Source organism: Bactrocera tryoni, chromosome 4 (genome assembly GCF_016617805.1).
Source record: "Bactrocera tryoni isolate S06 chromosome 4, CSIRO_BtryS06_freeze2, whole genome shotgun sequence".
In the NCBI taxonomy this organism is placed as follows: domain Eukaryota; kingdom Metazoa; phylum Arthropoda; class Insecta; order Diptera; family Tephritidae; genus Bactrocera; species Bactrocera tryoni.
The window spans coordinates 76087836-76115457 of NC_052502.1; the positions used below are offsets into that span (position 1 = coordinate 76087836).

General features: G+C 38.6%; 2 protein-coding genes across 3 annotated transcripts in view; one reads left to right on the plus strand and one right to left on the minus strand.

Moving 5' to 3' along the window:
- LOC120775805 (actin-histidine N-methyltransferase) lies at window positions 1-27212 on the plus strand. The gene is made up of 3 exons (XM_040106154.1): window positions 1-1110; window positions 25210-25485; window positions 26550-27212. The coding sequence occupies exons 1-3, from the start codon at window positions 272-274 to the stop codon at window positions 27040-27042; spliced, it is 1608 nt and encodes a 535-aa protein (XP_039962088.1). The 5' UTR covers window positions 1-271; the 3' UTR covers window positions 27043-27212.
- Window positions 1514-27622, minus strand: part of LOC120775803 (serine-rich adhesin for platelets) — a 115400-nt gene continuing 89291 nt past the window's right edge. For both annotated transcript variants that reach the window (XM_040106151.1, XM_040106150.1), the window contains exons 4-5: window positions 3973-6088; window positions 1514-3613 (exon numbers count right to left, since the gene is read on the minus strand). In XM_040106151.1, the coding sequence (XP_039962085.1) occupies window positions 2646-3613; window positions 3973-6088 (3084 nt within the window). In that variant the 3' untranslated portion in view covers window positions 1514-2645. The remainder of the gene's footprint in view (window positions 3614-3972; window positions 6089-27622) is intronic.

Here is a 27622-nt window from a genome sequence, read left to right on the forward strand (position 1 = left end):
AATTTCCGAATAATATCTGAGCGCTGAGGAATTTCTGATTGGAATTTTATGGTTTTTTGTTTTTTTTTTTGACTCTCTGTCATCTCGATTTCTGCAAAAAGTTGACGGCACGTGCATTACCTTTTCGGGTGTTTTACTGCATTTTGCTGGTGCAGTTGTTTGTTTTCATCAATAAATTGTGTGTAATTACAAAAAAGCCTGCTAAACAATTTGTGAATCAGTGAAAGTAGTGAATTAAAACATAAAGTGTAACTTAATATAAAGTGTGAAAATGGGAAAGAATAGCAAAAATAAAAATAATAAATCGGCCAGCAATAAGAATCAGTCTGCAGGCAATGTCACCACCCACGCACACGATGCACAGTCATCTACAAAACAACAGCAACAACAACAGGCGCCAATTAAACGACCCACGCTAACGCTACAAAAGCGCAACGAATTGAGTTCACTTATCAATGCATTGCTCGAAATAGGCTTTAAACAGCCCGCAAACCCTAAAGAAGAATGGGATCAATATTTAGAAATCCAAACACTGTTGCACCGTGTGCAAATACTTGAAGCACCACTGCGGCGCACCAACTCCAATCCAACTACAGAAGCGCGTTTGGCTAACATTGAAAATTTCTATCGTTGGGCCACTGAAAACGGTTTGCGTTTTGATGGCGTGCGCATAGCACAGTTTCAAGGCTATGAGTTGGGCTTGGAGGCTACACGAGATATAGCCGAAGAGGAAGTGCTATTTAGTATACCGCGCAAGCTTATACTCTCCGAGGAGAATATGGATTTAGATTATAGTCCAACACAATTCGGTTCGATGTCGAATCTAAAATTGTCGTATGTGTTAATGCTGGAGGCTTTGAAACCGGATAGCTTTTGGAAACCCTATATCGATTTACTACCGGAGAGGTATAATACTGTACTATATTTTACAACCAAAGAAATGGAAATGCTGCGTGGCTCAAATGCTTTAACTGCGGCGTTGCGTCAGTGCAAAGCAATTGCGCGTCAATATGCGTTCCTATACAACTGCACCGTGAAGGCGTCGCGTGCAGACAAATTCAACTCAATGGGACAGACGTTTAAGGAACAGTTCAACTATGATTTGTATCGGTGAGTGAGCCACTAATTGTTTAATAGTAGACCTATTTAAACGAATTCTAATACTTTTTTAGACATAATACGTTTGTATTAAGTTTAAACTTGTTTCACAAATTAAAAAGGGGCTAAAAAAGTAATAGGGCTAGTGCGTAGTATAGTAGCCAACTGAAAGAAAGTAGGGTTATTTTACAATTTGAATACAAAATCAATTTAATAGTAGGAACAGCATTAATGATGTAATGATGTGTTTGAAAATTATGTGTAACGAATTTGAAAATACAAGGTATTAAACATACATTTATTGAGGTTATGTTCTTTTTTGTTTTGGTTGCATTTTGCATACTGGTTCACTTAACTGCTTTTGCCTTACCGTTGCTTACCAAAAAAGACGTTTAATTATTATTATTTTTTTTTATTAAAAGTATACTTTTTATTTATTATTTATATCAGTTTAATATCATTTGGGTAGAGGAAGTGGTATAATCTAGTTAAATATATAATACACATTTTGTAAAACCGCTTATGTATAGATTTGAAAGTTTTTAACTAAACTTATTGTGGCGTTATGTCGCTCTAGTTTTTAAAACTTTATTTAAAACTACAAATATAAGATATTATGCTGTTTACAATCGCACAGTTTTTATAAATAAAGATTAAGTTAACTGTTTGTAAGCACAAAAACTACTCAATTAGTAGTTTCTATTGCTTAATCTTTAATTTTGTGTATAAAATGTTATTTTTTTTGTGTTTTAGTTTTCAAAACGATTTCAAGTCTGTAAACTCTAATTTTTGGTTGTGCATCAAATATTTCCTTGGCATTTTTGTCGACAATTGGTTTATTTAAAACTTTTATAGATTATTGTCATTAAAAACATTATTTGTTTTATACTTATGGTTTGGTCTCGCTAAATACGATTTAATAATACTATATTTATAAGTTTTTATTAATTTTTTTTTTTAATTTTTTATTTTTAATTATTTTTTTTTTATTACAAATTTTTACTTTTCATCAATTTTTTTATTAATTTTTTTCGCTATTTCTTCACGCCTTTTTAAATTTATTTACGTCACCGTTGTGTTGTCTGAAAACCCGCTTTTGTAACTATGCTAAACCAATTTCGAACTCTTACGCGCTAACTGGGGTAAAAATTGCGCTAATCTTAATTATAAATTTTCAAATATTTTTTACTTAATCTTGTTCTGCTTAATTAATTGTATGTTCTTATTTTTAAACCCTTTAATATGCTCCCAAAGAAATTTGTATGTTCAACGGGCCACGCATAAAAGTTGGTTGCTTCTTAGGGTTAATAATTTTCTCTGTTATAAAAGTGTTATAATTTACAAATTCTCGCCGTTCTCTGCATATTTTTTACATAACTGCTTTAAGTCTATTTTCTTGTATTTCTATGTTTGGCAACATGTTTCGTTTTTCATTTCTGTTCTTCTATTTTCAAAAGTTTTTAAATAATTTGTAGCTTACAAATATTCAAAATTATCAAAATTTTAAAATTCCTTCACACAAAAATCAAATAGAACCCTGCGTTGATTTAGTAAGACTTCCGCAGCGCATCGAACAGATACTCCTGCACCTCCGGCGAGTTCGGGTCCATTGTGTTGAGTTTGTTTGTCGAACTGTTGTGCACGCTCTGCAACGACAGCGCCAGCGATGTTGTGGACCCGGTAGCGCTGCCCATACCACCGCTGTTGCCTAAACTACCACGCGTCGCGCCGCGCATAACTTTGCTACGTCTGCCGCCGCCGCTAAGCTCTTCCACATCTATGCTGCCGCTGCCTGAGTGTCGTGGGAACAGTAATGAACTTTGTCGCTGCAGCTGGTGTACCGGTGACACCGACACCGTGGACACACCGCCCACCAGCTCTTCCATGTTGCGCAAGGAGGAGCGATGCGACGAGTTCGTTATGGTCGGTAATTTGCTCTTCATAGCATTGTATGTCTTAGTGTAGCTGGTTTTGCGTTGACGCCGCTGTTTCCAGCGACACACCACAAATATGACCATAAAGGTGGCGAGCGAGGTGAGCACAATCGCCGCGCTGGCTACAATGGCGGAGCGTATGCCCGCCGGCATATTGCTGTATATGCTATTCTGGCTTGTCGCAGTGGAGACCGCCGCTGCGGCGGGGCTCCGTTTGAAACCGTGGCCCGACAGCTCGAGATCGAGCAAATCGTGCGCGCGCGCCACTTCATTATCGATGACCTCCGCGGTGTCGATAATGCTAGCGCTTTGTAGCTGCGTGGCGGTAAGCTCCTGCTGTTGTGGCGGCTCAGCGTTTACGTTGGTATTTGTTTCGTTGTCCATTAAAAAATCGCTCTCATCCAGCTCGGCGGAGCTGTTCTCGAGCAGCATTTGTGGTGGTGACAGAAAGAAGGGGTTGCGCTTGGTTGACGCGTCGCTGCGTGTGCTGCTTGCGAGTGAGGCTAGCGCCAAGGTTTTCCAAGAAGGGAAGAAACCAACTGATTTTTCGGTGCGTTGGGATTGTTGATAGCTGGGCGAACCTGTGAGATGAAAGAAATATATACAGAAATGAAATCTGCGCTCGGTCGTCAAAATGCTAAACAAATTGAGAAATGCAAAGTGCGCACTTACATGATTTGTGGCAAGCTGCTGAGGCTGTGGCAGCCGCTAGTTGTATACGCCTAAGCGTGCATGCTGTCGTGCCGAGACATTGTATAAAAGAAAACTTTATGCTTGCTTCCACTACGAACTCAGCAGCTCACCACAAATCTTGTTCCGCATAAGCGCAGCGCGCTGCTCTAGTGCCATTTGCGCCGCCTATCGCGGGCGCTGTATTGATAGCGCGTCGCGCCGCGATACTGTCGTCGTCCGCGTTCTAAGCGATTAAGTGCGTACACACCTTTGCCGGCAGCAGTTTCGTCTTTGTAGATCTCGTCCGTCGGCTCGATGTCAATGATGGAGGTAAAGTAGATGGCACCCTGCGAGTCCGTCTTTATATCATCCGGTTTGACGCTTTTCAAGTCCATCAGGTTGAAGTGTGGAAAATTCTCAAACGCTGTAACAATATCCATATTGTCGTGAAGAACGACCTTCTGTCCGGGAAAAAATCGCGAACGATTTTGCACAACCGTCGCCAAGTGCAATTGGCTCGAGCCGCGCTTGCGGTGCTCAATCAGCTCCTCGAGCGTCATGTTGCGCTGTTCCAGTACTTTAAAGAGCCGGTTGCCGGAGCGCCTATCCTCAATTAGTTCCAGCAGATCGGTGCGATCGTCCACGCCATCGAAGTCGGGCACAGAGTCTTGATAAGCAAACGTTTCGCCGACCATAGCTGGCTTTACGTGATCGATGCGTGGCGTTATGTTTTCTATGTCTGCTTTGTATGTCTTCTCGCGCTGTTTACTAACCGTGGTTTGAGCGTTCTCCAGACCATCGCTCTCGGCGTCGGTGGGCGTTGAGTGCGCACGCGTCTCCTCCGACTCTATAGAGTTGGTTTTGAAGTTAGGCTGCGCGCGTGATGCCGGTTTCGAGATCGCGTTGCTGGTGCTCACACGCGTTGGAGATCTTGACAGGCTGTTAGACGTAGTTGAGATGAGCTTCGTTGTGGCGCTTCGTGTAGAGGCTGTTGTGCTGGGTGTGGTAGTAGTGGTCGTTGTAGTTGTGGTGTCGGCGCGTGACGCATAGTGTTCTTCGTAGTCGGCTTTGATGGTGGATTGCACATCGCTCTCTTCCTCATCGCGCAGATACTCTTCCTCCTGCTGTTCCTCAGTATCTGGCGTATCCTCAGCAGCGTCTGCCTTTTCTACAGGTTTGGTGTTCGCAACAAATTCCTGTGCCGTCTCCTGTTCCTCTTCATTGCCCACCGCTGTGGGCTCTCTATACCTATTGTTGATTATAGTTGTGGTTAACTTTTCTTCAAAATTTGGTTTCTCATTTGCTGTGGACTCCGCGCTAGTGGACTCCGAAGCCATAACATTCTTTAGTAAAAAGGTCGGCTTTAGCGTTGAGCGCAACATTAAATTTTTCTTGTAAATCGGTAGGCGCGTGGTGGTTGTTGTCGTCGTGGTGGCAATGGTTGTAGAGCTCACGGGCAAGCTCACACGTCTTGTTGTGCTACCTGTAGCAGCGTGACCGTAATGCAATGTTGCCGCGCGCGTTGAACTACCGAAATGTTTGAGACGCTGTAGTGTCGCTAGCTTCACTCTGCCGCGTTGTTGCGCGTCAGCGCTCTCAACCGAATCTTCTGGTGTTGCACGCAGCTCAGCGCCCAAATCATTATCGGCCGCATGCGTTTGCTGTGTTGTACCTTCAGGCGCATCGTTTATACTACCGAGATAGGGCTGCCGACGCATCGACTTAACCGGCTTGTTCTCCGCCAATTTAGTGGGCGAGGGTGATGGCGCTGCTGCTGTGCTCTGTAGCACTTCCAGCGCATTCTGTTTGCCTTTCAGTAAATCGTCCAAAGACAGATTCTTTTGCTGCAATATCTCGCTTAAACTCAAGCCGCCAGCATTTTTGAGTATATGCTTTAGATCCACCGTAGTTTTGACATTTGCCGCGGACGCGCTGTCACCTATTGACACTTCAGCCTCCTTTTTAGCCTGTGAATAAGGGCGTCGATAGGATTTATCGCGTGTGTTCGCATTTGGCGCATTCTCCTGCCGCTGCTTGTCACGCATTTCGTACAATTGCTGTTCTTTCTCTAGCGCGGCATGCGGTTCGCGTATAGCTGGTTGCTTACGCTTGCGACTGTTGCCGCGCGTGTCCTCACGTGTTTGGGTGGCAGTATTGTCTGTTGAGCTATCATTGTCAACTCTACCGCGCCAGTATTGCTGTTGCGTGCCGCCATCGTTAGCGCTCGTGGGGCGCCGCGTGCGTGCGCGACTTGTGCTGGCCGTTTGTCGACGTCGTGGAGTTGCGGGTAATATGCCAGCGGTGTCGCCGTAGTAAGGATAGTTTGTGGGCTCGTTTAACTGCGTCTCATCGCCGACAACCAGCGAAGCGCCGGCGCGTACAATCTGCAAATGTATAGAGCGGAAAGGGAAGTTAAAATCGTCTGTAAATCATTTGGAATATAGGAACTAAGTGTTTATTTAATTGATAGAGACGGTACTGGAATAGAAATTAGTGGGTTCATTCTCAGTTCGACATTTGGATTTTTGTAGAGTGGATTCTGACTTTTTTCTTGACAATCCCTGGATTTTGCTTGTCAATAGATCTATCACTTCGATCGAATCGATTGGCGGACCAAAACAACTCATTTCCTGGACATTTATAGTTGTATGTGATATCTTAATTTAGCCCAGGTTGACATGGGATGGACCCTTTCTCTCAAAAAAAGTTCCCGCTTTCTCTCTTGAGGAGTTATACCCGAATGATCCCTCTTGCTAGGGTTAGTCTAGCTGCAAGTTTACCGTTGACCAGCTGTTGACTTGATTTCTGCTGGTATTTTATAAATGATTCGGGCGATGTCCATTGATTGATGAGAGAAAGAGAGAGATACTTTTTCGTAAACCGAAGAGAAAGCTCAAACAAGTCCGGAAGCTATGACCGAGAGACATCTCCGCTTATTAAATTCGACCCAAAGCATTGCAATTTCGATATGAGAGAAAGAGAGAGAGAGAGAGAGAGAGAGAGAGGATTTCCTTAAAAGCTGAATAAAAAGGTCAAAGCATCTCATAAGCGTGGTTACCAGTATTCTAAAGTCTGTTGCGTTTTTTTTAAGTTTTTGATTTGGTTGTCAATCTATAAACTTAATTTTATAATGGACCGAGGAATGCACAAGCTTAAAGTTTAAATTCTGTAAATGCAGGGTTGCATTGCTCATTAAAATCGTTTTAATTAACATGCATTCATTTCAAGTGTGTACAACACAATATTCTATACACAACTTTAGCCTTAGCTTAGATAAAAATAATACCTTTCACCCTTCCATTCCCCGCGAACGCTTTTGTATATGCTCTATTTACCATTCACTGCATTTCAAAAGGCTTTTGTACTCCCTCCATTCTATTATTCGATATCTATAACGCATCTTCGGTAACACTTTACAGCTTCCGTCTGCCTCTCACACCCCTTCCGCGCACAGCGGCACAAATCTCCCACCAATTGTGCATTGAAGTGTGAATATGAAATGCACTTAACTGCTTGTTGATTGATTGAGTCGCTACACATAGACAAAACCCGACATCCTTGCACACCCCTTCGCCACTGCCCCGAAACTTTTGCGCTTGTCTATTGGAGAATTGATTGCGGAAGTGCGGCAACACAACAAATTAAGCGTTTGTTGCCATACAGCAGCTGAAAATTATAGAAATAAAAGCGATGCTGGTACGCAAGAGCCTAAGAGCTCGCCTATGCGTTCAACTGCAACGCACTCCTCTTCATTCCGGCGGCGCTTAGACAAATACTTCAGCGACTCAACGCTTATTCCTTCCATACTTTACACAATATTGGAAATACATTTCCGCAATTTCCCGTGGGTATTATGCGCCCGCAGCCGCCCACGTCCTGTGCCATTTGAGCTCATTTGTTTTTCCATTCCGCCGCTGCAGTTTTATTGCTATCTTGTTAGGAGTTGATAATCGTTACCCCATTTTATTGTTTGCTTTGTGCCGCTCCAGCATTGATAGCTGAATCTTCAGGCCAACCCGAAGCGGGCTAAGCTTTCATACCCTCGGAACATTGCCATTCCACTTGTATGGCAAGCAGCGCCATTGACCTGTGCATGTAAGCAGAAATTTGCTTATGATTACTTTTCCTCCGAGCTGCTTGAGGTAACCGTTGCTGGTTAAGTGTATGGCGCCTGAGCTGGGTTGATGGGTTGTTTATGGCTGTCGGCCCGGCTAAAGTCATAACTCAAAATGTTCGATATGTTTTTGTTTGGCGCACAACAAAGTGATTTGCATGTAAAAGTCCCTTAAGTAGTAAGCGGAGGAGAGTGAGAATCCTGCAGCAATTGCTGCAAAGTATGTATGTGCTCCAGGGAAATTGTTATAAATTGGCTTGAAGTCGCGTTATTTCATTTCGAAGAATTATTTAAGTAGCCATTATTAAAATGTTAGCATAAATAGTGCTTTCCGTCGGTGTTATTACTATGTATTGGTACAATGATCCTTTGAACTAAATCAACGGAATATTAATAAGCACATTTTTCCCGGATTTGTGGTTTTGAGTTCGCAAGCGGGTCTTTTTATTGTTAATTTCCAGCAAAAATGCAGAAAAGCTTACTTTTGGAAAAAGAAAACAAAAATGACTATATTGTGTTTTGCTATGTTATTCTACGTTTTGTAATGTTATTCTATGTTATGCAAATATCCATATATAAGGAGTTTTTTTTTAATATATTGCGTTAATTAAAATGTATTAAGTTTTTTATGCCACGTTATGCTATGCTATGCATGCTATGTTATTTACTGTAAAGTTTTGTCATTAAACTTACAGATTGGCTCTAAAAATGTAAATTTAACCCAAAAATACTAAAGGTATTTGCTTATGCTATGCTATGTTATGTTATCGAGAGCAGTGCTATGTTGATCTGGTACGTTTAACTTGCCGAATTATGCTAAATATTTAAAAATTACACAAAAAATTGCAGAAAATGAGATATTTGCTTATGTTATTATTTGTTATGCGGGATAGTGTCATTTCCATGTTCTATGTTATTTGTTTTCACGTTAATTATACAAATTTTAACCAATTTTAATTTTTTTTTACTCCGAAGCTATGTTATGCTGGGTAGTATTATGTCCATATTTTGTTTTTATAAAAAAAAATGGTTTGTTATGCTACTTTCCAAAGTTTTTTTTATTCTCATGCTATGTTGCCATTTTTCAAGCTGTAAATCATACAATACGCTATTAAGGTCTTCCGTTAAATCAAACAATTCATAATTAACAATTATCCATTATTGATATTCATAATAACTTTTGCAAATTCAATGATTTATTGCGCAATACTATTGCTTGTCAAATTTGTTGTTATAATTTTTTATTTTTCTTATTGTGCCCTATAATATTTACATCCGATTTTATTTACACATACAACGGAAAAAAGTTATGCGCCGCCAAATGCACTCAATTCGCATTTCCTCTCAATCACGCCAATCAATCAATCATTGCAATTGCAACGCTGCGCTGATAGCTGGGGTTAACGCGCTCGCCGCATGTATGAACTAGAAACGGCATTTTCAGTAAATGGTTGCTACAACAAAGCGAAAAGAAAGCAATGCGAAAAGCGGCGAAATAAAATTTAAAAAAGTATTAAGCAAACTTTACGGTTTTTTGCGCAGCGCTGCCAGCCCGCAGTTTGCTTTCACATTCGGTAAAATTGAATTTCGCTTGCCATTGCATACAAATATTGTTGCAGCAACAAATCAAATAGTGGTTGTTTACGCCGACTCGTGACTTTACTATTTGCTTGTGTGTGTTTGTGTGCGCGCATCGTTGACATTTTGAGTGTCGATGACATTTACGACACGCAGAGTTGATGCTGTAATTTTTTTCGCTATTTTTCTTTTTCGCGCAGCGTTAAGCAAGTGATTTAGTGTTGTGTTTAAAAAATCGTACACTTTTTATTTCAATTTCATTTCACACATAAAAGTCAATGTTTTGTGTTTGCTATTCGCTTTTTGTTGGTGTAAAAATTCAAGCGCGTATTTATAACCTGATTGATGGCGCAGCGCTTGGCACTTGTGCGTCGTTTGCTGTGGCACATTTTAAGCGTATAAAGTACGCGCTCGGTTTTTATGACGAGACTTTTACTGGACCCAACAAATTTTATGTGCCCATAACTGCGCTGTTATGCTCACGCATGTGTGGTCAAGCATGTGCGGTTTGACGTCAGCAACCATCAATCACAGCTTGGAATTTTTACGCTCAAAATTAATGAAGTGAGTGTCAGAAAAAGTGAACTGTATAGGAAAACATCAAAAAATGTAGGAAAAAAATAGCAAAAACCAATGTTAACTAGCCATCGTGTGAACGAGTAATAATAATTAGCGCATATCTGCTGTAAACACCTTGTAATGTTTTGCTGTTTCAGTATGTCGATAATCATAGGGATTGCGAATTTTCATTCTTAGCACTCCAACTGCATTCTCTCTTCACAATTTATAGCGGAATCAGTTTTTTGACATGTCGTCGGCACTATGACGTCACAATTCTGCGGGAATTAAGATATTTGATAATTAATCTGTACTTTCACTTAATAATTCAGGGCGAATTCAGATTTTTAACATTTCTTTGGTAATCAACGTGACAATCTGGGGTTAAATCAACATTTTTTCACGTTTCTTCCGCACTTTGACGTGACAACCAAAGACGAATTCAGGTTTTGGACATTTCTCTCGAGCTTTGATGTAGTATTCTAAGACGAATTCAAGCTTTTGACATTTAATCACATTTATTAATCTTTTATTGCTTTGTGTATGACCAACGAAAATTAAACAAAATGGAATCTATTTTCAATCAGAAGACATTCTCAATACAGCCGAACGATGAGAGCAGAAGAGAACACTGAAGGAGGCATAAATTGAAACAATACAAAATTACAGAAAATTGTGTGTAAAAACGTTAAATTAAAAAAAGTTCACTTTTTTTACTTAATGCACTTCCATTTAATGCGCACACGTGGCAACACGTTGGAAAGGAAATCCGCTGTGTGACACTTTCATTTGTTCTTACATTTATAAAAAAAAAATAATGTAAAGAAGGAAAGTATAATAAAAAAATATAATTGAATGCATACACTCACGAAATGACACAAAAACAGATTTAAAAATTTTAAATGCTGCGCCCAAAATGCCACTACACGACGAGCACAGGAACAGTGCTGCCGGATTTTATCGAAATGCCAGCTGAAATGAGTGTGTGACAGTGTAAGTGAGCGTAAACCGGGCTGATTGCTTTGGCAGGAAGATTGAAGAGGAGCTTAGTCGCGCTGAGCGGAGTTGAGCGCTGCCGCTGCCGTCGGCTGCGAGTGATGTGCCGTTGGCTGCCAGTGTTGTGCAGTCGGGTGCCAAAGTGCATGCATAGTATTTTAGTAGCGGCTTATAGATAGCAGCGAGCAGATATCGTATTTTTTGCATTTGGACATTTTGCTTTTGCATTTCACTACTTTTGCGAATTCAACTAAAATAATGTAGGCATAAGCCTTTCTTCAATGCAGGGGCAGCAGTTGAGCGAAAGCTTTTCACATGAAATAAAAGCAAGAGGATTACATAAAATTTCACGAAAAGTGTATGCATGTGCGGCGCAAAGTGCAAACATGAGTAGTTGAGTGGAGAGAGCAGCTTAAATGCAACGCTGCAACTATTGTTGTCAGCACAAGTCACAGCAACTGTTGCCGCGCAGTCAGTTGGCGCCATTGAGGCGTTTCAAAAATTATATGTAGAAAGAAAGCAAAAAGAAAAAAAATTGCAAAAAATTTGCGACCCAAAGCCATCAAATCAATCACTTGTGACCGGCATACAGGTTGCAAGGAGCTGCCGCTGCAGCCTCAGGCGCCTAAAGCGACTAGATAAGCACTCGCTGTGGCTGTGCAACAAAAAACAGTTTAGCCTGCATGTGTGTGTGCAAAATTCGCACGACAGCGAGGTCCTTGCCACCATTTTTTCAAGTAATTTTTTTGGTTTTTGCTTTGCTGCTGCCACCTGCACTTATTCGTCGCCGCCGCTTGGCTTACAGATTGCATTTACTTATTGTTGCTCTTGTTGTGCTCTCATCCCTGTGCCTATTGTATTGTTTTGCATCTGCAAGCAGACGATGTTGTCGCTGGTGACTTTTTAACTTGTTTTTGCAATTGTTATTTGCATTGTTTGTGACTCGGCGCTTCGCTTTTTGCATTTTGATTGTTCGCATTTGCATTTCGAGTGCAAATGTTTATAATATTTTTGTATCTCTCTACGTTAACAGGGCGCTAGAATTGCTCTTGTGCGGAGCTTTCTCTCAGCCGTGGTATTACTTGTGTGGCTAAATATTTTGGAATTTTTAAGTGTTTCGAAATACTTTTTATTTTGTGTCAGATTGGGACTTATAACGAAATGCGAAACATTAATTTACTGGAATATGCTTAAATTTCAAGAAATCGAATCCAGAAGGCACCCTCTGTCTATAACATTTGGAGAACTCTTTCACTTTGAGGTTTTCGAAATATGTTTTTTTTTAGTAGCAGATTCGGATTTAACGGACTTAGAAACATTAATTTGCTGTAATATGTTTAAATTTCATGTGATTGGACCCAAGGCGTCACTCTCGGCGCTCTGTAACACCTGAAGAACTCTCGCTCTCTCTTTAACGGTTTATACATTGTTTTAAGTGCTTAGGCGCCTTAAAATCTATCGCAGTATTTTTCTTTAATAATCATTAAATTAATAAAGTTATCATTGTCGCAAGCCAAACTGTACTTCCAGCAAGTCAAGCTGCCTTTAGGGGCCGCCTGACAACTGCTCTAACGGCGTGGCATATAAAACTTTTCGTAGCGCTTTGTTATTACAGCTGCGTACCAAAGCTCACAACTTACGCCGAGCCTTGCTTGCTATCTAATGCATGCTGTCATTAACCTCTTTTTATGCATGCTTCAACGGCGCCATTAATTTGGGTCAGCATTTCATTATTTAAGTTATGGCTTTACAAAGACTTCCTAGACAATGCATATCTCTGACTATGCACCAGTGAATGCCACAGCTCTTCTCGCTCTTCTGCTCCTTTGCTCTTTCCGCTCTTCCCGCTCTTCTTTTCTGCTTCTATTTCTCACTTCTTTTGTCTACTATTTTCTTATCATGTCGTACAAGATTCAGCAAACTGCTTTCTTCTACTACACTTGGCGCCTGCCATTCGTCGGCTTGCCTTTTGTAGGCATCTCTTAAGCTTGTGGCCAGGCTGTGCTTTTGGCATCTTTGCATAGAAACTTTTAAACGAAAATGGCGGAGGAGTTTTCAAAGCAAAAAACAATCGCCGAATGCAGCGGCGGAATAAAAGAAATAAAAAGAAAAACACCAAAACAAAGACGTAACTTGAAACAAAAGCTGCAAACTCGTTGAATGGCGCTGAAAGTGCGAAGCAGCGTTTCACATCTAAGTGGCGCCGCCTAGCCGTGTAGTGTGGCGTGCAGCAGACAAGTTTTAAATACCCTAAGTACTTGCAGGCCGCGCTACACTTACGGGCGGCCTCTCGAACTAATTCTATAGTGAAGGCGCTCCACAGCGCACCACTCCGCCATGCGCCGCAATGCAATTACGCTCCAGCCGCGCGCGCTTTGTTGTCTATTTAAATTGCGCCCACGCCAGTATCACAGCATCAATGGCTGGCCGTGCGCCTGCCTGTCTGTTGGCTTCACGTCACTTTCACACACCGTTTACCGCCGTCTTTGCACCGTACGCCCCCCGTGGCCATCAATTTCGCGTCCAATACTATGGAAAACTTTTTAATCCTTTCTTTCGCCTGCATCCACGTACTCCGTCTAACTGCAGGCGCAAAGTTTTCGGCTTTTCTATGTCGTGCCAGCCGCCTTTGCGCCGTTGTTCCACTTTAATTAGCGGTGCACGCCACAAACAGCTTCTTTTCACGCTGCCTGACTTAGCCAAGTACAAATTTGGCTCGAACGTGCAAAACGCGGCGAAAGTAGTGAAGTGCCAAATAAAATAATGCGAAATATTTCGCTCGAAAAATGTTTATTCTAATTTTTATTCTTCATATTTTTGCGCTTAACCCTCCACGAAACTGTTGTTGTTCGCACTGAGTACGCAGCTCAGCAGGCGCTTTACGCTGGCTGTGCCGAAAAGTTTCTATATAAAATTTCGCGGTTAATTTGATTATGAGATTTTAGCCGGAAAAGTTGTTTTGAAATTTGGCACTGCCGAAAACTATTTGTTTGTTTGTTTGTTCGCGTGTAGCGCCAAACTTTTTCACAAAGCGTTTGCCCAAGCGTTTAAGTGGAATTTTTGCCTTCACAGTGGCTGAAAGGGATTTTATGCCAAATAAACTCATTCTTTCGACTGCGTTCTACACAAAGGAAGTGGTTTTCTTTGCAAAATTCAAGAGAAAATATAAAAAGTTCTCAGCAGGGCCTTGAGAGAGGCGTTGAGTTGGTCGCATGAGAGCATTGCTGTAACTAAAGGGGATGTTCTGATTCAAGTAAAGATTTCAAATAGTGTTTATAATATCTTTAAAAGCCACTCATTGGCATATATGTATGTATGTAGTTCCACGCATTACGTCCACTTGCTATTTTCTGTCTTTCAATCTTCCGTTTTTGTCATTGTTTGCGATTTTTTCACATTTTTTCATTTTCACACTTAATTAAAAACTAGTGTCGTGTGTTTAATGTTTATCAATTTATTAAAATGTTTTTGTTGCTGCCCGTTCGTTTATTTATTTTGCTGATTGATGGTTTGGAATGTTATTGATTGTGGTCGATAACAAGCACGATGAGCAGTTGAGAGGAAGTAAAGCAAGAGTAAAAAATGACTTGACAATAAAAAGTGCTGAGTTTAAATTGTAGTTTTTAGCAATGCAAATATAAATAAAGTTTGGGAAGAAAAAATAAAATAAATAGTTGTTATTGTGTCCATAAAAAATTTTAGCACTTTGACTGAATTTTTATATTTATAAACAAAAATATTAAAAATTTTTCTTCTTCACTATAATTTTCAATTCAATTTCAAATTTTCAGAATTAATTTAATTACTTTAATGAATTTATTTTGTGAAATTTTTTATTTTTGGAATTTTTTTCTCATTTTTTGAATTTTTTTAATGTATATTATTTTTGAAATTTTTAAAAGATTTTTTAAGATATTATTTTGAAATTTTTTATAAGAAATTTTGAAAGAATTTTCACTGTTAGATTTTCAGAGTTTATTTAATTTTTGAATGAAGTTTTTTTCTGAATGTTTTTGCTTTTGGAAATTTTTTTATGTTTTCTTAATTTTTTGAAATTTTATTTTTGATTTGTCTTATATAATTTTGAATTTTTTTTATAAAAAATTTGTAAAGAATTTGTAAATTGACTAATATATTCTGCACTCAGTTTACAAATAATTTTTTGTAAATTACTTTTGGAAATAAAAATTGTTTTTAATAAAAAAAAATAAAGAAAAAGTTGTTTTAATGCTTTTTGTTAAGATTTTTTTTTTTTAATTTTTGCTTTAAATAAAAAAACTTAGATAAATTTTTAAAGTATTTGTAAAGTAGTATATTATGTACACAGTTTTCAATTAATTTATTTTTTCATTATTATTTTTGAAAAAAAAAAGAATCTAAAAATCACCATAAAGCGAATTGAAAAATAACTAATACAAAAATTAAATAATTTATTATTAATTAATATTTTATTAAATTTGTTTAAATTTAAATTTCTTTTTTTAATTTTGTAATAGCATGCATTACATCAATATTTAATGTGAAAAATTTGTATAAGAATTTCAAAAAAAATTTTTATCAATACAATATTTAATTAAAAAATTATATATCGAAAAAAATTAAAAAAAAATTGCTTTAGTATTTTTAATAATTATTTTCTTTTTTGAAAAACCAGTACTTCGAACATGTTATTGAATATTATTTATGATTTTTTTTATAAATTATATTTTTTTTATTTTACTGTAAAAAAATTTAATTAAAAAATTATACATAAAAACTGGCAATAATATTTTTCATATTTTATTTTTGCAAACGCAGTGCTTCCAATTTATTATTAAATAATTTATTTTATATTAATTTTTTTTATTTATAATTTTTTTTATAAATTATATTTAATTTGTTATTTTGTATTTTTGTATTTTATTGTAAAGAATTTGTATAAAAATAAAAAACAGAGACAAAATGTATATACCGAAAAAATTAAAACAGAAAATGGCATTATTATAATTCATTCTTAATACACTCAAATTATATGACAAAACTATTTTACCAACAATTTAAATATAATAAAAATCATAAAATTTATTTCATAGATTTTTTTAGTCCGTTATACATACAAATATCTCACAAAATATTTCACCTTTGCATTTCGCAACATTTCTGACCCACCACCACGTCGTTTGCGCAACCTCAACATAATTCGCACATTTCATAATCGAAACTTAACCTTTTACCACGCACATACATATTCCCACCGCACAGCATTTTCAACAAAATGCGAAACATTCGCTATGCCAGAAATAAAACTTTAAAATCCTAATTAAATTCGCCGTGCTTCGCCTATATTGATTTCCAGTTCGGTAAATATTTTCATTTCTGTTCATTTGCCTTTGCTGTCGAGCACCACTGACTAACGGTGACCAAGCGAGTTGCATCGCATTGCCGGCATTGATTTCACGCAAACTTGCTATGGCCGCCATGCGTGCTTCTCTCCCACACTCGCTTTTCCTCACACCCTCTCACTCACTGCTTTTTTCCTCGCCGCGCTCTCTTTGTGCATCTAATATTTTGCGTTATTAAATTCGCATTAGATTTCGACTGAAATTCGCAATCGCTGCCCGCAACATCCGCTTTCGAAAATTTGTTGCTGTTGTTGTTACTTTTATGCGGAAATGGCAAACTGTAACCGGCTAACGGGAAATCAGCAACAAATCACGAACAAAAAGCGCAAACATGTGAGGGAAATGTTTACAAAAACAAAAAATAAGCAATTTGCTGTGACGCGACGTGCAAGTGTATGCTTGTGTGCAATAGTGGGTTCGCGTTTGAGTGTGTGGGTTGTAGTGTCGATGATCAGCTACTCGTTGGGCGTGCGGTGGCTTGTATGCACTAGAGTTTGCTCGGCGAAGGCGCAAATTTAGATTGTGTGTGTGTAGTGCTTCCTAGTACAGAAAATATGTTGCTGCTACGCATACAAACAAATATTGCATTTGTATATATTTAAGCATTTCACACATTTTATTTTAATTTTAGAAATTAATTAGCTTATGCCATAAATTTTTAATTTAATTATTAGTGGCCTACGCTTGCACACACCTCAGCCTTCCCTATCTCAAACTTGCGACGCAAATTTATAGTCTACAACTAGTCGCAAACGCGCGCAAAGATTAATCATATAATTTAATGCTTATTCCTACCGCCGCCAACCGCAATTCCTCGCCCCAACGCCGCATCAGATAAGCGGGTAATTATATTATGCAAATGCCTTGGCACTTTTGGTATTTCGGCAAAAATTAATTGCGCGTAAAAAGCAAACATTTAATCAATGCAACGTTACATTGACTGATAGCGCATCCAGCTCATGCCGCCAGCTAGCCTCCACGCATTGTTGGCCTGTCCAAATAGTGCTATTTTCATTAGCGCTATGCGTTGAGCAGAGCGTGCGTTTGATTGCTGTTTGACGGCGTAAAATACGCCGAGGAGCTTGTGGCTAGTGCAGGCTGTCTGTCAGTTGGGGGCATACCAGAGGCATTTGTGTTGCAATAAATTATCGATTTATAGTAATTGCAATATGTAAGGCACAGCATTGCGTACTGGAAATTTACAGCGAAGGAGAAACAAGTTGAAACGGAAATAAATACAATTTTTGAATATGTTTCCAATTTTTTCCCTGTACTTGCTTGTGTGATGAGCTTCAAAGCTGGATAGTCGAAAAAGTCTTTTCGTATTTCTAATCAAACTTCAACTTATTTTTTTTATAATTAACTTTAATGAACCAAATATGTACCATTTTGGTCGACCACTTTTTGGCCACTTTCTATTTTCTCGGCGAAAAACTGCCACAAGTAACTTTCACAGGCTTCTTTTGAAGCCAACTTTACTCCATTAAGGGAGTTCTGCATTGACCGAAACAAATGATAGTCCGATGGTGCTAGGTCAAGGAGATATGGTGGATGCATCAAAACTTCCCAGCCAAGCTCTCACAGTTTATGCCCAGTCATCAAAGATGTGTGTGGTCTAGTGTGTCCTGATAGAAGACGAAGCCCTTTCCACTGATCAGTTCTGGCCGTTTTTTTTGCTTGCTGCAATTTCATCCACAGCACGAACGAAATGACTGGCTAGCGCAGCTACCAGCGTTTCTTATATAGGCGGCAAGCCAGCAGAAGAAGCCCGCCGGAATTATGGATGACATCACACAGCACGAACGAAATGACTGGCTAGCGCAGCTACCATCGTTTCTTATATAGGCGGCAAGCCAGCAGAAGAAGCCCGCCGGAATTATAGATCACATCACACAGCACGAACGAAATGACTGGCTAGCGCAGCTACCAGCGTTTCTTATATAGGCGGCAAGCCAGCAGAAGAAGCGCGCCGGAATTATAGATCACATCACACAGCGTGAACGAAATGACTGGCTAGCGCAGCTACCAGCGTTTCTTATATAGGCGGCAAGCCAGCAGAAGAAGCCCGCCGGAATTATAGATCACATCACACAGCACGAACGAAATGACTGGCTAGCGCAGCTACCAGCGTTTCTTATATAGGCGGCAAGCCAGCAGAAGAAGCCCGCCGGAATTATGGATGACATCACACAGCACGAACGAAATGACTGGCTAGCGCAGCTACCATCGTTTCTTATATAGGCGGTAAGCCAGCAGAAGAAGCCCGCCGGAATTATAGATCACATCACACAGCACGAACGAAATGACTGGCTAGCGCAGCTACCAGCGTTTCTTATATAGGCGGCAAGCCAGCAGAAGAAGCGCGCCGGAATTATAGATCACATCACACAGCACGAACGAAATGACTGGCTAGCGCAGCTACCAGCGTTTCTTATATAGGCGGCAAGCCAGCAGAAGAAGCGCGCCGGAATTATAGATCACATCACACAGCACGAACGAAATGACTGGCTAGCGCAGCTACCAGCGTTTCTTATATAGGCGGCAAGCCAGCAGAAGAAGCCCGCCGGAATTATAGATCACATCACACAGCACGAACGAAATGACTGGCTAGCGCAGCTACCAGCGTTTCTTATATAGGCGGCAAGCCAGCAGAAGAAGCCCGCCGGAATTATAGATCACATCACACAGCACGAACGAAATGACTGGCTAGCGCAGCTACCAGCGTTTCTTATATAGGCGGCAAGCCAGCAGAAGAAGCCCGCCGGAATTATAGATCACATCACACAGCACGAACGAAATGACTGGCTAGCGCAGCTACCCTGACATAAACAGCTTCTGTAAACACACTGGTTGACAGAATGCGCTAATTTTTGGCATCATAATTAAGGACAGTTGTACCAACATAGGAAAAAAAATTTACCATATAAAGGGGAGATGAGAGGGGGAAATGAAGCATTCCCGATATTTTCTTGACAGGGTATATACTTCCTGAGCCTATTTGATTCCATTTCGGTACGAAGATTCTGCTTTCTTTGATTGTAAAGTAACGTATACTCGTTTCATAATATGTCAAAGCTTTATGGTTCGAAACTCCTTCTTTTTTGATCGGAAGCTCTGAATACTCCTAAGCCTAGTGGATTCCCTTTACAAGTCGAAATATTCATTTTTTTCTTGTTAAAAGTTCACAATTTCTTTCATTATAGACGGAAGTATTTTTTTAATTCTATGTAAGGCCGAAAGTTCTCGAGTTTAGTTAGTCTTGTTACGGGCCGAATTATATTCCTTTGTCTCGCTGAAAGCTTTGTACACCTCTTTTGCTTATTTGGTAATATTTATGGGTTGAAGCTCTTCGGGTACTTAATTTTTAAACACACGCGCAACTGAAGTGAAAGCTGTGCTATTCTTTAATATCCAAAAGTTTCTTAACACCCCCAAGCTGATGCACACCTGATCCTCAGCGCTAATAGCATATGTATATGTATATGCAATTTTAATTTCATGCACTTGCGCTGCTGCTGCCACTTTCACACCTTTTTACTGTCACCCGGCACGCGCAGCGTAATTTAATTTAGACGTTTTGTGGAGTCAGCTGCTCACAAACAAAGCGCACGTGTCGCTTAGCTCGGATGTCGCTCAGCAGTATGTAATAGAAATGCAGCAATGGCTGCAGTTAATGCACTTTATACCCTGAAGAGGGTATGTAAAAAACTTTGGAGAGCCAAAAGAAATATATTATATATATTTATATTATACATATACACCATAATTGATCAGCGTGACGAGCTGAGTTAATTTAGCCATGCCCATCTATCTGTCTGTATATATACGAAGTCAGTCAGTCCCGCAGTTTTTGAGATATCGCCCTGTATTTTCGCATGCGTCCTTTTCTCTACAAAAAGCTGCTATTTGTCAAAAACGTCAATATCGGCCCACTATAGCGTATAACTGCCATACAAACTGATCGGCCAGAATCAAGTACTCGTAAGCACAGCTTCTTCATTTCACGAGATAACTTCAAGAAACTTAGCAAGCATTATTATCTGAGGCAATAGTGTAATCTTCGAACAATTGATTCAGATCGGTTAACTATAGCATATAGCTGCCATACAAATTGATTGATCAAAATCAAGTCTTTATATGAAAAACTTTTTTATTTGACAAGATGCCTTCATGAAATTTGACATGGATTATGGCCAAAAGCAACGGTACCATCTGCGAAGAAAATGTTCAGATCAGACCACTATAGCATATAGCTGCGATACAAACTGACTGATCAAAATCAAGTTCTTATATGGAATATTTTTTTATTTCACAAGATATCTTTACTAAATTCGGCATAGATTATAATCTCCGAACAAATTGTTCAGATTGGACCACTATAGCATATAGCTGCCTTATAAACCGGTTGAACAAAATTAGGTTCTTGGATGGAAACTTGTTTATTATTGAAGGGTATGCTACCTCCATTGTAACCGAAGTTAATCTTTATTTTATTATTAAACTCAAAACACACGCAAACACACATGCACGCATATACATGTGGCTATGAATTAATAATTGTGTGAGTTGGCGCGTGCCTGTGTGTTTGCGCTCGTGTGCTCGCCTGATCTTTCGCCGCCACACACATTTGCTTCACGCTGGTTGGCAAAAGTTTTCATGATTTATTTATGTGTAATTTACACTCGACTTGCTGCACGCACACACACATAGGTAGGCTCACATATACACATACATATGTTCACTTGTTTGCTGGCATTCAAGCCAAAGCACTACAAAATGCACCGCTATTCAGCCGCACACGGTGTTCTATATTCATATAAGCATATCATTTCCGTCTAAATAAATTTAGCTATACAAGCAACAACAATAAACACACACATTTATACGAGTATTCATAAACATTTTCATTTTCATATTCATATGCATTTAAAGTGTATTTACGGCGTAAGCGCGCCTGTGCGTATGCTCAAGTGGCAATTACTGGGTGCATGCCATTTCACATATATGTATGTATGTTTGTATGCGTGCTTGAGCACTTGCAATGACATGCATGTATTTGTGATAATTAATTTTGCATTTGTTGACTCGATTTTGGATTTGTATGACTTTCATTTATCGGTGCTACATTGACTCTAATTGCATTTTACGCCGACATACAGTCGTAGGCATATAAATGGTTACACAAGCGCTCACACAATCACACATTTTTTTAATGAAATCACTTTTACTAACGCACAACACTTTCATTAACCTTCGACGGCACCACTCAGCTCACACTAACACACCAACGCATCGCTCTGCCGCTCCTCGCCATAAGCTCTCCTTTTGCACGCATTTCACCTACATTTCATTATGTTTTCGTTATTCAATTATAGTGCCATTAGTATCTTTTGTGTGCATCATTTCGTTTTTTTTCTGCACTGTGCCGACTTTATCGCTTTTGTTGTTGTTTTGTGTTCATTTATTTTCAATTAAGAGTGAAAATTGCCTACAGCTTTTGACATTTTGAATTTCGAAAATTTGGTTGTATGCATGTATGCATAGAAATATGTCGGCCAGTAAACAATAACTGTCATAAATCAAATATGCAAATTTATGTGAAACTCCTAATTAATTAACAATTGGAAAATATTGAATTACTGGCCATTATCTGTAGCAAATAATATGTTTTGTGCAAATAATACATTTTCGAAAGCTGAATTAGACAAAATTAGGCAGAATAGCTTGTAAAGGAGTTGGTAATAAATGCAATTTGTCGTATTGTTGCGCTGTACTAAAATGATTTGTTTAAATGGACAATTAGACATAAATTCCAAATAAAATTATAACATTCAAAGAAGAAAGATTATCCCTAATATTTAGACATTAAATATTAAAAATGTTTATAAAAATTTGCTTCATATAAGCACGCTTGTCTTGAAAGCACAAATAGCCTAGCAACAGCACGTAAGGATTAATGATCAACAGCGCCATCTATATCTCAAAACTTGCGTCAAAACCAAAGTTCTGAATATCGGTTCCAAAATCCAAGCAGATCGATAAAAAAATCGAATATAAGGGAGCTCTAAATATATTCCGATATACATTTTCGAAAGCTCCGATCTTCTGTAAATTAGTAGCGGCATCTAATGGTGAAACCTGACCATTGCGCACATAGCAAGGATTTTCGTTTGTTTTGAATATGGGTTCCAAAAACCGAGGTGTTCCGCTGAAAAAACTGATAAACCCGGGTTTTCATATACGTACTTCGGAGATTTTCGAAATATCTGATCTTTTATGAATTAGTCAGTAATAGCGCCATTAAACTATGAAAACCGACCACCCTTTCAAATTTACAGTTAATAAAAGCTTTTAAAATATATGTACTATAAAAGCTTTTAAAAGATTTAGTATTAAGCTAGTCCGTTTTTACTTATGTTGGTTTTGAAAGCTTGAGAGACTATGACTTTGAAAAAGATATTTCGATTAATCGTTTAAAACCTCTCCCTACTTGTTAGCAACCCTTTGGCGGATAAGTTTTGTTATTACAGTACCAAAAGCTTTTCAAAGTTCTTAATGAAAGAGTCACTGAGAGGTCTTTTCGATTTCCCTACTAAAGGTTTCTATCGACAATATTTAATTGCCCGACAGTCTGTTGTGTTGATTTTGGTAAGTTTTCTGAAACTTTATAAAAGCTGGACGCTTGCAAATATATTTTAGATATTTTAAATCAAAAGCTCTAAAGATATCAGTTACGAACTTTTTTGTTTAAAAAAATTAATTACGTAGATTTACTCTTTATAGTTTGGTTTATGCTGAAGCTTTATAAAAGCTCAAATATTTGATCTATTGTTTTCTGAAGGTTTCTAAAAGTTTGAAAATTTGAATTATTGAATCAAAAGCTTTAAAGATAGAAGTTATCAACTTTTTTGTTTCAAAAAGTTCATTACGTGGACTTACCCCTCATATTTCTTCTTCAAGTGTGTTCTTTCAGAAAAGGTTGGTTTACCTATCAGAGCCAAAGTTCTGGGAAGCCGCGCGAAGCTATAATAGTTCCTCAGTATTTAGAAGCTTGATTTTTTGCATACATTTTATTTTGCTTTGTCTCAATTTATTTTTGATAATAAAAATTCCTTTTTAAGTGGTTTCAAAATGTGTGAAGTTTCAAGAGGTGCCACTCAGGCTCTTTAATATTCAAGCTCCTCACACTAGCGCACCCAGAATATAACTCGAAATTAATTCACTCATGTCCTTCAACAAAAACTGTTACCTACCAGTGGCATCAAATTATCCGCTCAACTGCCATAAATCATAATATGTATACGTAACGGCGCTGCATACGTGCTGCCACGCCAAAAAGTATGCTGCACAAATTTGCTGTCACATATATTCAAATTGTTTTCAATGAGCTACGGCATGCCTGCGGCAACAAATCATCGCTGTCTAACGGTAAACAAAGAAAAAGACATGAGAGGGAATGGGGAGGCCTAAAGGAGCGAAGTTTTTGTACTTATGGAAAGAAAAAATATAAAAAAATTAAAAAAAAATATGTTTGACACTTTTTCACTGCTTGCTGACGGTTTTTCACATTCAGCGCCTAAAAGTGTGCTCCTGAAAAGTGTTTTTTCTGCTTTCGTGGCGCCTCGGCTATGAAATACTGCCGCATATTTAATATTACAAATGTATGTAGGTATTTGCTTGTATGTATGTGGATGGGTTTCCTCTGACTGCCTCATAAATCAGACAGCAAGGAAGTAAGTGAAAAATTTTTGGTAAAAGTGTAAAAAAAAAATTGTGAGAAAGTAAAAGAACCGAAAGCCGTAACTTCCACTTTGCCATTAAAATAAATGCCGCGCATACGCACAAACGCCTTGAGGTATGCAATGTGTGCTTAAAGTAAATAGCATTACAGTGGCAAGTGGAAAAGCGCAGCGCTTGTGCTGGCAAAGCAACCAAGCAAACAGTCTGCCGGCGCATCATTGGCGCTTACAATGCCATAAATCAATGTGTCTACATACAAAAGTGTATGCAATGACAAGCCTAATGAATAAGAAAAGGAAAAGTGGTGAGTAAAGGAAGTGTAGGTGGAGTAAGGAGCGTAAGTGAAAACTTTTTGCGTATCCGCTTGCAGACTCGCTTTTGTTATTCGCCGCTTTTTTGGCTGCTTACGCATTCTGTTTACTGCCGTTACAGAAACATTCATGCGCAATTTAATTAATTTAAGCGCACAAATTATGCACTTGCCTTGCCTACTTTTAGGCGCGCAGCATGCCATGCCGTCTGGCATAGCTGACCATAGCGTAAAACTGATTTTAATGAGCCATTTACAACATCGTTGAGCATTCTACATATTATATTCCCTTTTTACCGTTATTTATGCACTTTGTCTCGCACATTCTCTTTGTATCGGCGCGTGATTTTCTTTATTTGCCATTGCTTTGTGGCTTTATCGGCCATACTTGCTTGCGGCTGACCCAGTTTTGGCAAACAGAGCGGCTAACGGTCATCGTAAAGATACCGTTAAGTGAAAGCGGCAAGCAGCAAGCGGCTTGGCTTTTGTAGTTAATGGAAAGAGCTATTTACGAAGGATTTGCGCTTAAATGGTCATCTGTCTATGAAAATGGCAGCCGCAAGCTTGCGTAGCACGAACGAGGAAAGGTTGTAAATGAAAAAGAAATAAGCTGTTCTTTGATATAGTGAATGGGAAAATAAATTACTGTCTGATGCTGTTGTACCTTCACATTGTTTTTGTGGCTTGTTTGTAGGCAACTATAAGGATTCATAGCTTAAGCGTGTGACTTTTAATAAACTTTTACGGCTTAAGATATATTTCGCTACTTTAACAAAGCAAATCACCACTTAAGTATTAAATTTATGTTCTCTCTTCTCTTCTCCACAGCTGGGCCGTCTCCACTGTCATGACGCGTGAGAACTTAGTGCCACGCTCACGTCCCTTGCATAGTGGCGATGATAATGGTAGTGAAGAGAGCGAAACCATAGCGGCGCTCATACCCTTCTGGGATATGGCCAATCATCGCCAGGGACGTGTCACCTCCTTCTTCAATATCGAAACACAGGAGATGGAGAGCTCTGCTCAGTTCAGCTTCAAAGCTGGCGAACAAATCTTCATACATTACGGCGATCGTTCTAATGCTGATCTCATGATACATAACGGGTAAGTGGATACAGTCATTTAACACATATTAATTTTGATAAAATCATTGACATCACACTAACATGTAACCGAAAAGCTCGTAGCTGTACAATATTTTTAGAAATGAAAGCTCCGAAAGTTACGACCTCAGAAGCTTTCGGGACAGCGAAAGTTTGATCAATTATGAATATTACATATTTTTGAAAACATATTATTTTGAAAAGAAATCAAAAATCTTCAAAAAACAGCGAAATTTTGAAATTTATAAATATGACATATATTTTGAAGACATATGATTTAAAAAGAAGTGAAAGGTTCTTAATAATCGAGCTCATAGTTTGCAGTTTTATGAAAATATATTCGAAAATCTACAAATCATCCGTTTTAGAACACTTATAGAGAACAAGAACAATACCAACACAACCGAACAATAGTTCTGAAATCAATTGTAAACAAAAAAATTCTTTAAGAAAGTTTTGGAAAAAATTAACGGCATTTTTAGTTATGCTGCACTGAAATGCCCAGGATGTCGAGTTTATATAAAAATCATTCACATTTCATTGTGGACCGAGCTTCGCTTCTCATTTTTGGGTGACTGTCTTGGAATTAGCAAGACGGCTAATGCCACCGGATAGGCGTATCGCTAACATAAATCTTCCAACAAGATGGAGATTGTTTTCTAAAAAAGATTTGCGCCCATGAAAATTTGTTAGAGCTACACTTTGGGTCGTTCTCTCATTTTTAAAAAGTCCATTTAGTCCGCAGATAGAGGATTCGCTTTTACGCGACCTCAAATATTCATAAATTTGTTGAGAATTACAAACGGATGAAAATTTTGCACAAACTCGCTAGGTTCAGCCCGTTTCTTCACATTGCACCTAAACTTCGGCTACATTCAGTGTAGCCCATTCGTTTAGCTATTTCTCTCTTTTATTCACTTCTTCTGTTGTACAAGCAGTGCTTTTGTTACGGTATCATACTCATCAACAACAATTTTACAACAGATATAAATAACGCACAATTTTTCTTCTATCTTTGCCTCATACCCTCCCTCATTTACACCCTTTTCCATACCACCGCCACAGCTTTATCAACCCGACCAATCCCAAGGATTACGTCTGCATCAAACTCGGCCTTGGCTCATCCGATCCACTGCTCGAACAACGCGCCAAATTGTTGCAAATGATGCAGATTGCAAAGAATACCGAGCTGCAGGTACTGCCACCGCCCAAATACATCTCGTCCGAACTGCTGGCGTTCGTGCGCGTCTTCAACATGAACGCACAACAGCTGGAACACTGGATTACCTCAGAACGTGCCATGGATCTGTTGCATATCGACTGTGCGCTCGAGACAACGCTCGAATCGAAGACTTGGCAGTACTTGCAGACTCGTCTAATGCTGTTGCTGCGCGTCTTCCCCACCACGCTGGAAGCGGATGAGGAGCAGCTGGCTGCATGCAAGAAGGGCGAGCTGTATCTCTGCTATGTCGAGGCGATGCTGCTGGAGTATCGTGTGCTGGAGAAACGCGTCTTGGCGGCAGCGCTCGATTATGCCAAGCAGCGCGTAAAAACTTAAGTGGCACGTGCAGAATGCGACAAAGACGGACGAGCTGGCGAGCCGAACAAAAAGTGTAGTGTTGTAAAGTGAGACAAATAAAATTCGTTCAAATTTTTTGTGGCCATTTAAACATACATACATATAATGCTCAGCAAATACACATACATACAAATATTTATTTTTTTAGATTTATTTTTAATTAAAAAATTCTATTTTTCCTTAGTTTTAGTTTTAATTGTAATGTTAAGTTCTACATAATAATTTGAGTAATTTTGCATTTCGTTGACTGATGAATTCACAAATACTTTCATAATTTTTTTATTTATTAACAATTTTTTAGTTTCAATTTAAAAAAAAGTATCTTACATATTTGAGGATTTGAAAATATCAATAATTATATGTTTAATTTTTTTTAATTTAATTTTGTTTTAATTTTTATTTTTGAATTTTGAAAAGTTTTTTTTTACATTTTTTTTCAAATTGTTTTTGTAATTTTTTTTAAAATTTTTTTTTCAATGTGTTTCATCACATCACATCAAAAATACAAAATAAAATAAAAATTGAAATTTTTCATTAAAATTATTAGCATCAAATGCTA

What these genes read in the sequence shown, in the direction of transcription:
- LOC120775805 (XM_040106154.1), top strand. Translation starts at nt 272, where the DNA reads ATGGGAAAGAATAGCAAAAATAAAAATAATAAATCGGCCAGCAATAAG. An exon ending in TTCAACTATGATTTGTATCG is followed by an intron (nt 1,111 to 25,209) that starts GTGAGTGAGCCA and finishes TCTTCTCCACAG; the next exon opens with CTGGGCCGTCTCCACTGTCA. An exon ending in GATCTCATGATACATAACGG is followed by an intron (nt 25,486 to 26,549) that starts GTAAGTGGATAC and finishes CCACCGCCACAG; the next exon opens with CTTTATCAACCCGACCAATC.